Here is a 13,830-nt window from a genome sequence, read left to right on the forward strand (position 1 = left end):
TGAATAATGTTCAATTTTACGCACCCTGGGCAGCACATCAATACAACAGAAGGTCTAGCTGTCTATACAGAAAACGTCACAGGGGTCCTGACATTCTACTTCTAATTTGTAGGTCCATTACATGAATCCAAAATTAAATACCTAACTTATATTTGGCATGCTTTCATAGGTGACCTAGATCTTCCAAGATACAAAAAAAAGAAAAAAAGGAATAAGCTAAATCTTGAAACTGGTTTACTTGACATGGAATGAGCCCTTTCAGAGATTGCTTACTATGGGAATTTACAGCTCTTCATGATTGTTTGTTGTTCCAACCCAACAGGTACGCCGGCCCGAGAGAAAACACCAACATGGTCATTCTGAACTTCAAAATCCTGTCCGGATTCTACCTTAAAGATACAGATATAACAACTGTGAGTTCCAAGTACAATGTGTGGGGCTCCTCAGTAGTGGCGTAATGATAAAGTCGAATATCGATATTTTTACAGATTTCCCTCCTTATTATGATTTATTGATAATCCAGTTTTATTATCAATATGGAAAAGTTATATTATTGGGAATTGATGAAGTATCCATTAAGCAAAGTTCTTATTTTGACATTTAATTTCATTTGCCAAGATATGAGACCCATCAGCATTGTCGAGGGTGATGATTTCAGGGAATTTTGCATAGAGTCGAGATACCAAATTCCAAGTCACAACAATTTTAAGTAACACAGTTAAACTGTATGACTCTACTCGTGCAAATGTAAAACAAATGCTGCATGATTGTAAGGACATTGCAGGACAACTACAGATGGTTGGACCTCCTTAGCCACCGATGCTTATGTTACTGTAACAGCACACTGTATTACTGATTCTTGGGAACTATGAAAGTTTATTCTGCAAACCAAAGAGCTCAGGGGAAGTCACACAGCAGAAAATGTTGCAGAGTGTATTTCTGAAATTCTGGATGATTTTAATATACGCAATTCAGTAATTGCTGTCACTAATGATAGTGCCTGAACTATGTCATCGCAGTAGAAAGACATCTCAATTTGCTCAACATCCCATGTGTGTCTCACACAATTAACCTTGCTGTACGGAAGGGACTGAATACTGGACCAATCGAAACAACATTTAATTGACTTAAACCTGATTTATGCTTCTTCGAAGTTACGCATAAGCGTCTCTGCATAGCGAGGCAGAGAAGGGGTTTCTGAGTAAGTGTACTGTTAATAGTTTGGTGAAATGAAAGGATGCTGATCTCATAAGATACAGCCAAAATGTTGCAATGGACAAATTGTTTTAATTTATCATTACAGTTATTGTTTTATTAGTAAGTACTTTCAATTGTCTTAGGACTTTAAAGTAGAGTTTCCGTTTTATCTGGTATCAATATCCGAAGAAATAATAATTGCTGAATAAAGTCCTTTTATCTAGTGACCCCCCACACATACAACCCACAGCAGTCAAGTCCTCTGAAAACGAGACTGGGTTGATACGCCAATTACCACAATACTTTTCTAATATGAATTCAGATTAGCGGTGAGGTTGATCTGCATGAATTGACCTTGAGGCTGTTTTGTTAAAATAGGATATATGTTTATTAAAAATGTGAATAGACAACATGTATTTGCCAAGATAGGCAATCATGGAGGTGGAAACATTATGCTTTGGGGGCTTTAGGGGACAGGACAACTGCACCGCATCAAAGGGACGATGGACGGGGCCATGTACCGTCAAATCTTGGGTGAGAACCTTCTTCCCTCAGCCAGGGCATTGAAAATGGGTCGTGGATGGGTATTCCAGCATGACAATGACCCAAAACACACAGCCAAGGCAACAAAGGAGTGGCACAAGAAGAAGCACATTAAGGTCCTGGAGTGGCCTAGCCAGTCTCCAGACCTTAATCCCATAGAAAATCTGTGGAGGGAGCTGAAGGTTCGAGTTGCCAAACGTCGGCCTCGAAACCTTAATGACTTGGAGAGGATCTGCAAAGAGGAGTGGGACAAAATCCCTCCTGAGATGTGTGCAAACCTGGTGGCCAACTACAAGAAACGTCTGATCTCTGTGATTGCCAAAAAAGGTATTGCCACCAAGTACTAAGTCGAAGGGGTCAAATACTTATTTCCCTCATTAACATGCAAATCAATTTATAACTTTTTTGAAATGCATTTTTCTGGATTTTTTTGTTGTTATTCTGTCTCTCACTGCTAAAATACACCTACCATTAAAATTATAGACTGATCAATTCTTTGTCAGTGGGCAAACGTACAAAGCAGGAGATCAAATACTTTTTTCCCCCACTGTACCTCCCCCCCAGTGCCGGCCCCACGGGCAAAGCGGAAGAATAAAAAGAGTGCAGGCAGGGGGAGGGCATCTGCGTTCCCATGCTGGGAACCGGAGCGGTGCACCACCTGGAAATGGAATGCCTGAAGACTTAAGAACCAGCACGTAATTCGAAGGTTAACATCCTTGTTCCGTTTCATCTAAGTCAAAGGGGCATGATCAGTCATTAACACAAACTGCCGTCCCATGCCGTCCCACAATATGGGGTGTTCCTCACCCGCAACGACCTGGGACAACACAGCCCCCAGTCCCGTGTCCGATGCATCGGTCTGGACCAGGAACGGTGCCGAGAAGTCCGGTGAGTGGAGCACGGGAGCAGAGGAAAGAGCCTTCTTCAACCCGGCGAAGGCTGATTCTGCTTCCGGAGACCATCTGACCATGGTGGGCTGGCTGTTGCGTGTCAGGTCACAAAGGGGGCCCGTAATGGTAGCGTAATCTGGAATGAAGCACCTGTAATAGCTGGTGAGTCCAAGAAACGCACGTACCCGTTTCTTTGTCCGGGGTTGAGGCCAACGTTGAATAGCTGCCACTTTGTTTTCCTGGGGTTTGATAAGACCTCTGCCTATGGTGTCCTAAATATTGTGCTTCATTGTACATTTTTTTGGGTTAGCTGTGAGGCCATCAAGTCGAAGGGCATTGACAACTGCTCGAAGACGAGACAGGTGATCATCCCAGGTATGACTGTGGATAATGACATCATCGAGATAGGCTGCAGCATAGGCTTGGTGGGGTCTGAGAATGCGGTCCATCATGCGTTGAAAAGTAGCTGGGGCCCCGTGGAGTCCAAATGGAAGCACAGTATATTGATACAAGCCCTCCGGCATGGCAAATGCAGTCTTTTCCTTGGCTGCTTGTGTCAATGGAACCTGCCAATAACCCTTTGTGAGATCTAGTGTGCTGATGAAGCGAGCAGTTCCCAATCGCTCAATCATCTCATCAATGCGGGGCATGGGGTAGGCATCGAAGTTGGATATCTTGTTCAACTTCCTGAAGTCGTTGCAAAAACGAAGAATCCCATCTGGTTTCAGGACGATCACTATTGGGCTGGACCAAGCACTATGGGACTCTTCGATGACACCAAGCTCCAGCATTTTCCTTACCTCCTCTGTGATAGCGACCTTCCGGGCCTCTGGCACCCGATAAGGTTTCAAATGGACACATTTCCCTGGTATGGTTACAATATCGTGTTCCACCACCTGTGTGCGTCCTGGCAGGGGAGAAAAGACATCTTTGTTTTGGTCAACCAGCTCCCTCAAATCTTGTGCTTGTTGCGGGGACACATCCCCTATCGTTACTTCTTCCCTGGGTGTTCCCAGAGGAATCGGATCAGTTATCTGTGCAGCCCACAGTGTTTCTTGTGCAACCCACTTCTTCAACAAATTTACGTGGTACACTTGTTCTAGTTTCCTTCTCCCTGGTTGACGGATTACATAATTTACTGGGCTTACCTTGGCCAGGACTTCGTAAGGGCCTCTCCAGGTGGCAAGGAACTTACATTCTGTTGTGGGCACCAGGACCAACACTCGATCTCCTGGACTGAACTCACGAGGGGGAAGAGGATGATTGTAGGCATGACATGGCTTCTTGGGCTTTCTGGAGATGATCCTTCACGATGGGCATCACCACATGAATCCGTTCCCTCATCTCTTCCACGTGTTCAATGACCGTGTTATGGGGGCAGGGTTGCTGTTCCCAGTTCTCTTTTGTGATGTCGAGGAGGCCTCGCGGTCTGTGGGAAAAAAGAAGCTCAAAAGGTGAAAAACCTGTGGAAGATTGGGGTACTTCCCTGATGGCGAACATGAAAAAAGGGAGCAGTTGATCCCAGTTACGTCTGTCCCTTTCCATAGTCCTCCTCAACATGCTTTTTAACATTTTGTTAAACCGCTCCACTAGGCCGTCCGTCTGTGGATGGTAAATAGAAGTGTGAAGACTTAATTCAGAGAAGACGGCACACATCTTTCATTACCTTGTACATGAACGGTGTACCTTAGTTCCGTCAGAATTTCTTTGGGCAGCCCAACTCTGGAAAACATTTGGATTAGCTCTCGGGCTATATTTTTTGTGGTGGCAGTACACAAAGGCATGGCCTCAGGGTACCTTGTGGCATAGTCCACTACCACCAGGATGTGCTGGAAACCTTTGGCCGACTTGGGTAAAGGTCCAATTAAATCCATGCCTATTCTCTCAAAAGGCGTGCCTATTATCGGTAGCGGTATGAGAGGGTTGCGGAACGATGGCATGGGGGCCGTACGCTGGCAGTCTGGACAGCTTTGACAGTAACGTATAACCTCAGCGTACACCCCTGGCCGAAAGAATCGTTGCAGCAGCCTCTCTAGGGTTTTCTCTCTTCCCAGGTGTCCTCCAAGCAGGTGGCTATGGGACAGATTCAGAACTGTGCGCCTGAAAGTAGTGGGGACAAGGAGCTGTGCATAGACAACATTATTTTTCTTTGTCATTTGATACAACAGGTTATGGCGCATGACGAAATGAGGATATGAAAGTGGTCGGGTGGGGTCCACAGCTGTCCCATTTATTACCTGCACATTCTGCTGGGCGTTTTGAAGGGTAAGGTCTTCCATCTGGGCAGTCCCAAACCTGCCACGGTACTGGGTCAAATCTGGGGGAAACACTCTTGGATCCTCCAGGGCTTCTGCAGGATCCTCACCACTTACCTCCCCCTCAGGGTCCTCATCCCCCAAGCATACCCAAACTGGGGAAGGTGGTTCTTCCCGCATCTCATCCCTATGGAGATCTGAGTTTGAGGTACAACAAAGAAAGCTGATCAACATTCATACTTTTGACCAAAACATAATTCATTGATACACGCTTTCACCAATTGATACATCCATCTGAACAAAGAAAAGCATCAGGTACAGGATGAAATTCAAAAAGTGATACAGCATTTTGGAAATGAAACTGGTTTGGGAAAGGAACATAGCACTTCTGAAAATAAAGAAAAACTGCGCTGACTGCAATGGGTGACCTGTCTGGTGACACACCCGTGGGGAAGAAGAAACAGAAATACAAATGATGCAGGAGATGGTGTGCTATGTCAAGGAGACACCACTCTCAGCAGACAGCAATCCACTCGAATGCTGGAAAAATATATGGCCTGAAATATCCACACCTTGCTCAACTGGCCAAAAAATACCTGTGTGTGCCAGGCACATCTGTACACTCTGAATGTGTCTTTTCAACAGTAGTAAGCCTTATAAATAGAAAACAAGCAACCCTGGATCCAGAGCAAGTCGACCGTCTTGCATTCCTGGCAAACAATATTTAAAATACACACATCTGAATGCAGCTCTTTTTGGACCGTGATATAGTTGGACATTTTGTAAGGACAACACACAGTAAGTAACTTACTGTGCATTTAATTATATATGTTTTTATTTGAAAGTTTATATTTTGTATACCTGGGTATGCATAAATACACATTTATTTTATAACGCATGTTTTTTAAATTCGACTTTTGAACGTCATCTGGTGCTGACAAACATGTAGATGTTTTTCTAAAGTATTACGGACTCAGTTGTCGATATAAGTTTTCATGTTAACCTGACTCCTCAGTGTGAATTATTTAAAAGGGGCCACAGAGCGAGAGTAGCTAGACAGATAAAACACCAACCTCTGAGCACAGCTGGGCTCCAAGACCATCACTAGTTCAAATCTGGGCAGTGACCAGGATTGAAACATAGTTGTCCAATCACTGCCTGGATTGGCTGAGCACCAGCTTCCTTGGCTTGGTTAGCAATGAGAGTTGCAGTCGTGCAGCCATAGCTCTATGGTTTGTGCTGTGAACTCGTGGTGTGAAAAGGCGGCGTTGAACTGCCATCACACCATCAGACATTTTTCCACAGCCCTATTAACATACATTGCATTGTTGGTAATGTCTGCCAAGTTTGACGTCCACCCAGGCTTGTCTCAATCCCACCTCACTGCTAGGACAGCTAGAGACAGGAGTCCAGCACATTGTCTCTGTTCAACTATTTCACTGCCATTTCCCCTCTGTTTCAGTATTCAAGTCTCGCCTTATTCCCCCCTCCTGTCCTGCTGAGATTACAAAATCAGGTGAAGCGAGTTGACAAAGAAGACGGCCATGTGATTCTGTATCTGGATGAGGTGAGTTTGTAAACTGCAAGGAGCTGAATTTAATTGATTATGTTTCAATTTTATTCATAAAAACTACTGATATTAAAAGGATTGTTTTTTTCTTGTTTTTTTTGTTGGGGGTGCTTAATTTTAGTACACATTTATACTGTGTAAAATGAAATTGCAACCCTGCAGGGTATGAAATGTCATAAGCAAAGTTTGACTGTGAACTTAATTCTTAAAAGTAGTCCTCTCCCTCAGGAAATGTATGTGGTAATGTTACCAACCTAGAACTTTAACCTCACATACAGCTGATGTCTAAAGTATCCACACCCGTCATTTGAAACAATGTTCATTAATAATGACTCCTCATTGAACTAATTTAGCCTAGGGAAATCCCCCATCAATTGAGCATAGTTAGGGTAAACATGGATTTCTATGGAGTGGCAGTCTAATGTTTACTAGAACCAGCATCTACTGGACTTTTGCTTTTGAGCAAATCACCAAAAGGAATGAGACAAGCTTTCATTAATTGGTAATGCATTGTAAGAGAGTTCATGTAGATGTTGTACTTGCCAAGGAAACCATGATCAACCATGCATATTATTATTTCTCTGGCAACAATATACTGCCAGCTCTGAGTGAATGTTAGGACCTGCACTAACGTCCATAAATCACAGAGTACATGACTGTCTCTCAACAGCTCATAAGGGGAAAAACTTACCACTATCACATCACCATGACCCAGAAGCACCCAGTGAACAACCTCAAACCAGCTGTGGTCAAGGTCTACGACTACTACCAGACCAGTAAGACTTTTTAATTAATAAGAGGTCCATTGAAATGATGACATTGTGCATTACAAAGTGGTAGTGATCAGGCATGACATAGCAGAAGAATTGGCAGGACAGCTGTCTGGTTATGAAATGTCCAGTCCCTGGGCATCCTTAGGTGACCACTTCTAAACTGTGCTGGAGTGCAGAACACAGATGAGAGCAGAATACACAGACTGGGGTCAAAGACACAGCCAGAACAGTATGGTACCAGACTGACTCCCCTTCCTCAGTTGTCCAAAGCTATAAATGCTTCATCAGATATCTTCAACATTCTTCAGTTCATACTTCCACATCATGGAGGACATGGTCCCAGTTGATTACTCTACACTTTGATAACTGCAAACAGCTATTCCCTGTATATTGACATACTGCTAAGAGTCACTACACCATAAAGAACATGCACCTGGCTTCTGTCTTTGTATCAGAAAGTGTATGGCATTCAGTTCTGGTGGCATCTGAGGCTGATAAGGTAGGGATCATTGAAAAATTAGGTGGCCATAAAAGCCTTCTTATGTTGGTATAAAAACATGTGAAAGCCCCTGTCCACAGTGATGAACAATACAGTGCTGCTTGACCCTGACCGCCACAGAACACATGCACCTTGAGATTCTCAGAGAAAAGGAAATTAATATCGTTTTAAAATACATACATTCAATAGTTTGTATTCAAGCTGTGACAATGGCAGAGGCCTTTACAGTAGAAAATGTGTGGCATTAACCAATTAACAAACTGGATACATTGCAATACCTTGTACAGAAAAACACTATGATACCATATTTAAAAATAAAAACCCAAGTTTTCAATGTGTTGAACAGGATCTCTTTATAGCATGTTCCAGTACTGGAGGCTGTGTACATTTCAGCAAATAGGTACCTGTCTGTCCTTCACTATGTGGTCCTTATGTCTTGTAGGTGAGCAGGCCGTGTCTGAATACACCTCTCCATGTCCTGACGGTAAGCCCACACCTTCACTGTTGATTTGCTGCATTATCACTGCATGTGAAGTGATGCATAGTGCTCTCAGGGAAGCAAAGGTGATTTAATAAGTATAAAAAATCAGAAAAGGGAGAGGACTGTGCTGCTGAAGGGTCACTGCATACAGGACAGAAGGACACTTATTCAAAGGAAAGAGCTTGAGGATGTTGAGCAATCAGAAAGACCTAAGAATCCATTCCTGTCACAGGCATTGCCTATCTTCATTCACAATTCTTTGTTAAATTGGAAAGCATAGAACCTATCATGCACCACACTACAGGCTGAAAAGCGGTCATGGCTGCTGAATAGGCAACTGAAAGTGAGTGATTGACAGCTGGAGGTGAGAGATACTGAAGGAGGGGAACCTGAACACCCACGTGTCTCTCAGTAAATCACCTGACCACCACCTCCACTCTCAATGCTCGCTCAATTGGGCCTGAGAAATCATTAGCAGAATGTTCAGGAGTAATAATTAAGTCACTGGCTACCATTCAAACCCTTCAGCTTCAAATTGGTTTTAATATGATTGATTTAAATATCTTCGATCACTTTATTGACTCTGCACCTGTGCTTCTGTTGCAGTTCGTGGAGAAGAAGTATAAAAGCAAAGCGTGGACTGTGGAAATCATTCAGTAACACATGCAGGACTGACAGTCTACCAATTACTGAATGACTTGTGTATTTAGCTGTCAAATACTCACAATGCACCACAGACCTGCACAAGCCCAGTTCTTCTCTTGTCATTTATGAGATGGAAGATTCAATGGTTACTTCTTAATTAATAAAATAAATTTAAAAACTATAAAAGTATAATTGTCTCAAATTAAAGGTAATCACCTGATTCCTATGAATGTAAGACATCATACACCGATCAGCCATAACATTATGCCCACTGACAGGTGAATTGAATAACACTGATAATCTTATCATGGCACCTGTCAGTGGGTGGGATATATTAGGCAGCAAGTGAACATTTTGTCCTCAAAGTTGATGTGTTAAAAGCAGAAACAATGGGCAAGCGTAAGGATCTGAGCGACTTTGACAAGGGCCAAATTGTGATGGCTAGACGACTAGGTCAGAGCATCTCCAAAACTGCAGCTCTTGTGGGGTGTTCCCGGTCTGCAGTGATCAGAACCTATCAAAAGTGTTCCAAGGAAAGAAAAGCGGTGAACTGACAGGGTCATGGGCGGTCAAGGCTCACTGATGCACGTTGGGAGCAAAGGCTGGCCCGTGTGGTCCGATCCAACAGACGAGCTACTGTAGCTCAAATTGCTGAAAAAGTGAATGCTGGTTCTGATAGAAAGGTGTCAGAACACACAGTGCATTGCAGTTTGTTGCATATGGGGCTGTGTAGCCGCAGACCAGTCAGGGTGCCCATGCTGACCCCTGTCCACTGCCGAAAGCGCCTACAATGGGCATGTGAGCATCATAACTGGACCACGGAGCAATGGAAGAAGGTGGCCTGGTCTGATGAATCACGAGTTCAAGGTGTTGACTTGGCCTCCAAATTCCCCAGATCTCAATCCAATCGAGCATCTCTGGGATGTGCTGGACAAACAAGTCCGATCCATGGAGGCCCCACCTCGCAACTTACAGGACTTAAAGGAGCTGCTGCTAACGTCTTGGTGCCAGATTCCACAGCACACCTTCAGAGGTCTAGTGGAGTCCATGCCTCGACGGGTCAGGACTGTTTTGGGACCTACACAATATTAGGCAGGTGGTCATAATGTTATGGCTGATCAGTGTATATATCTATATATATATATAATTTAGGGAGTTTGGGGTGAGTTTAGGGTGGCTGTATACTGGGACAGACCTTTTGGCTCTAGAATTCCTAAAAATAATTGTGGTTGTTTGTTTGATTGACTAACTCTCTTGGACTATTCATACTACATATTTGTTTTGTGTGTTTTTGTTTTTTAACACAATCAAAAAAGGAAGGAGGTATTAACCTGCCTCATTCACTGGAGCAAAACAGCAAAGTTCTATTTCCTCACTAAAATCACTTCCATTCCCATCTACAGAGCTTCTGGTATAAGTAAAATCAATATGGGCATGATTATAAAAATTTCACTTGCTATCCCCCTCACCTGTAACACTACACAGTTAAACTATTTAACACACATACATATCTATCTATCTATATCTATATCTATATCTATATGTATATATATATATATATATATATATATATATATAGAGAGAGAGAGATAGATAGATATAATTTATGAAGTGACTCAAATAAAGTACTGATTAGGGCTGATTAATAATCCTCTCTTGATCTATGTTCATCTACACGAATTCGCAGACCAATACAGTTTCTAGGGGGTGTAAAATCACATTAAAGTTCACAGGTGCTAAAAAGAGTGGTCGGAAGAGATGCAGAGGACAATGCTATAATTTTCTCCGATTTCCAAAAAAATGAACGGAAACAAATGTTATTTTAACGTTGAAAATTAACAAACTGTTGTGAAAGCTGATCGCATCACTGATCAGAAATAAACATTCCACAAACACCGGAGTACACCTTCATTTGGTTTACATTTTTGCTAATTATATTACATTGTCCAACCAGCTATTCAATCACAGTAATATGCTAATAATAGCCTAAACAAACCAAAAAACGGGACTTATCGAACCTATGTTCCACCCAATTAGCCAAAATCAACACCATCTCTATACAAAGGACTTTATGCTCCCTACCCTGATACAGTACATAAACAGAAGTTGGTGAAGTAGTGTGATGGAGGTGTAGTGCAAACCGTCATACATCATTAGCAGCCCGAAGTCTGTCTCCAAGTCACCTGCAACCCGTGATATGTTTTGTAATTCAAGGAACTGTATGGCGAAGGCCACATATATTTGCCAACAAACCAAAATAACCTGGAGTTTAAACATACAGCAGCATATAGGTAGAACTATTTAACCAACTGAGCTCATGCCCAGAAGGGACATGCTGATAGGGCAGGTCAATAACCTCAATGTTGCAGCTTGTTTGTCTATCAACAAAGGGCAGGACTTATGGATATGAGGAAGTGGGGGTTGGGAGATGGGAGGGACACCTCTGGCATAAACAGGTTGTGTCCCAGTCCACTCTGTGTCAGTCCAGCTAGGAGAGCAACACTTGCGACTCCTCTGTCTCTCACTGCTTCTCACCTCTTGCTTTGGCTTTCCCTGGATTGTACCATGTGGAAGTGGCTGCTGCTCGGCTGTGTGCTGCTGTGCCAGGCAGATGAGACACCGTGAGTATGCCTGCGGACTCACTAAGCTGAAAGACTCTGGGTCCAAAGATGCATTTTAAATTCCATCTGAAGAAGTATTTTTCTTTCACAGAATCAGAGTCCGGAGTCAAGAAATAGCAGGTTTAGTACAAAGGCCTTTGGAGAGTCAGGACACACAGCATGCAGTCCTCTAGTGTGTCTCCCTAACTCTGAATTTAGACCATCATTTGGGCATTTATACACAAAGAATCACAAAGTTTGGTAAAAAAAAAGTTTCACATAAGGAACATGCAGACAGACCACATTTTAACAGGAATAACATATTTCTGCTTTTGATCACCTCAAGATTGTTATACGGTTAAGATGTCATTTGGTATCCAGAAAAGCAGTCAGCTTTGCAGATGTTACTGAGTTTTATTGTAAGAATAGATGAGCAGCCTGTCTGCTGAGACATTCTGTGTTGAAGCTGATGACTAACACGGTTTGTAATTTGGGTTTTGTGCTAGTTTGTGGTCTGTAAGACAATCACCCAGGGCAGAGAATTTCCACTTACAGTGGTCAGATACACCTGGATATGATCAGTTTAAAGTGTATAGCACAATTATACGAGTTACATTTACTAAAGTAATACAAAGAAGAGATAGTTACCAAATTCACATTTTATACGTCTCCTCCTTTAGGACCCAGAAATTTGAGTTCTCTATCTGCTTTCACTTTTTTCCATTTGTCTACATGAAATGAAAAACAATCATTCACAATTGTTGCTGAATCTGTGATTTCTACAAGGTGCTGATCAGAGGAGCTGACTACTGGACACAAGTTAAATTCCAAAGTTAGTTTGAGCCATGAGTTCATGGAAGTGGCTCATTTCTACAGTGTGTGTTGTGTTTTGCCCCTTTAGGGTCTATATTGTGACCTTCCCTGCAGTGATCAGTGGAGGCTCCCAAGCCAAGCTCTGTGGCAGCCTCCTCCATGCCAATGAGACCCTGCACCTGTCTGTGTCTCTGATCTCTGAGCAGGAAAAGAGGACACTGCTGGACACGAGCACAGAGGCAATGTTCACCGGCTGTGTGTATTTTCAGGTGGGCACTGAAACTAGGCAGGCCGCTGCTCCCACAATCCTCGATTGGTCACTCAGTCAGGCTGTCAGTGAGGTGGCGAGGCAGGGAGAGAGCTGCAGGACTTTAGAGCTGTCTCATGAGGAAACAAATCCCTACAGAAATATTCCTTCTTAACAAGAGGTCATTTTTATCCAAGGTTAAACATACTTTTCTTATAAAACCATTGAAAATCCAACTATGCCTACATTACATTATTTGTCATTTAGCAGACACTCTTATCCAGAGCAATTTACATTTGTACCAATTTATACAGCTGGGCATTTTCCTGGAGCAATCTAAGTGAAGTCTCTTGCTCAAGGGTACAACAGCACTGCCCCACCCAGGCTTTGAACCCACAACCTTCCAGTTATGAGTACTAACCACTGCTCCACAGTGCTGCCTAAACAACAGTGTCAGCTGTCATTTGGGAAGCCCGGTTGCAGAAATAGATGACTTCAAACATTCAACTGTACATATCGGTTTTATTCCTAATTGTATACAAATGTCTTAGTCATTTGTGTGTTGATATGTAGGTTCATTATATCAGCTCACGCCAGACAAAGACTCTCTGAATGAAGCCTACGAATATTTTCTCCTAGGCCCCTGTGACTACCACTTAAAAACATGAATGACATCTCAGTGTTGCCTGTGATGTTCAGCGGGTGACCAGTATAGTGTTCAGCAATGTCATTCTTATCCCATTCACACTAGAAAATATATAAGAAAATAAAAAGAGGCCAGAGATTAGGCCCGTTTCTGTGTTGATCCCTTCCAAGAGCAGGAAGTGAAAGTGTGCCTTTGCAGGGTTGTGAGGGAACACTGACCAGCATCCTCCCACTCCTTGATCCGCTCCTTTCTCTCCCACAGGCGCCTCTGGTGGAAGAGGATACCAAAGGGAACATTGAAGTGGAAATGCGCGGGGACACATTCAGCCACAAACAGCGCTCTCTCGTCATGTTCAAAAAGACAAAAAAGCTTATGATCATCCAGACGGACAAACCCATCTACAAACCAGGACAGAAAGGTGCTCCCTCCATCCTTCCCTCCCTCTTCCTTTTCCCCTGAAGATGTGCGATGTTGCCATACAAGTCGGTAACACTCGTTCAACCCAACTTGTGTTTAAAGACTCCAGCAACTTCTCCTCTCAAGAGGACAGGGTGCCACTTTCACATACTGGCTTAATACTACCTTAGTATCAAAAGAAGAAATCATTGTAAATTATCTATACAGTGAGCTGCTGGTGCAGAGCGGCAGAAAAATGGCGGAAACAACTAATA

At 43.1% G+C, this 13,830-nt stretch overlaps 2 protein-coding genes across 4 annotated transcripts in view; both read left to right on the forward strand.

Moving 5' to 3' along the window:
* Nucleotides 1–328: 328 nt before the first annotated feature.
* LOC136754611 (alpha-2-macroglobulin-like) lies at nucleotides 329–8,988 on the forward strand. The gene is made up of 5 exons (XM_066710598.1): nucleotides 329–413; nucleotides 6,348–6,452; nucleotides 7,126–7,231; nucleotides 8,170–8,211; nucleotides 8,815–8,988. Exons 1-5 carry the CDS (start codon nucleotides 351–353, stop codon nucleotides 8,832–8,834), a joined length of 336 nt encoding a protein of 111 aa, XP_066566695.1. The 5' UTR covers nucleotides 329–350; the 3' UTR covers nucleotides 8,835–8,988.
* Nucleotides 8,989–11,320: 2,332 nt separating this feature from the next.
* Nucleotides 11,321–13,830, forward strand: part of LOC136754653 (alpha-2-macroglobulin) — a 34,999-nt gene continuing 32,489 nt past the window's right edge. For all 3 annotated transcript variants that reach the window (XM_066710681.1, XM_066710689.1, XM_066710697.1), the window contains exons 1-3: nucleotides 11,321–11,474; nucleotides 12,355–12,535; nucleotides 13,421–13,577. In XM_066710681.1, the coding sequence (XP_066566778.1) occupies nucleotides 11,419–11,474; nucleotides 12,355–12,535; nucleotides 13,421–13,577 (394 nt within the window). In that variant the 5' untranslated portion in view covers nucleotides 11,321–11,418. The remainder of the gene's footprint in view (nucleotides 11,475–12,354; nucleotides 12,536–13,420; nucleotides 13,578–13,830) is intronic.

The sequence above is a fragment of the Amia ocellicauda genome, chromosome 1, assembly GCF_036373705.1.
Source record: "Amia ocellicauda isolate fAmiCal2 chromosome 1, fAmiCal2.hap1, whole genome shotgun sequence".
Taxonomy (NCBI): domain Eukaryota; kingdom Metazoa; phylum Chordata; class Actinopteri; order Amiiformes; family Amiidae; genus Amia; species Amia ocellicauda.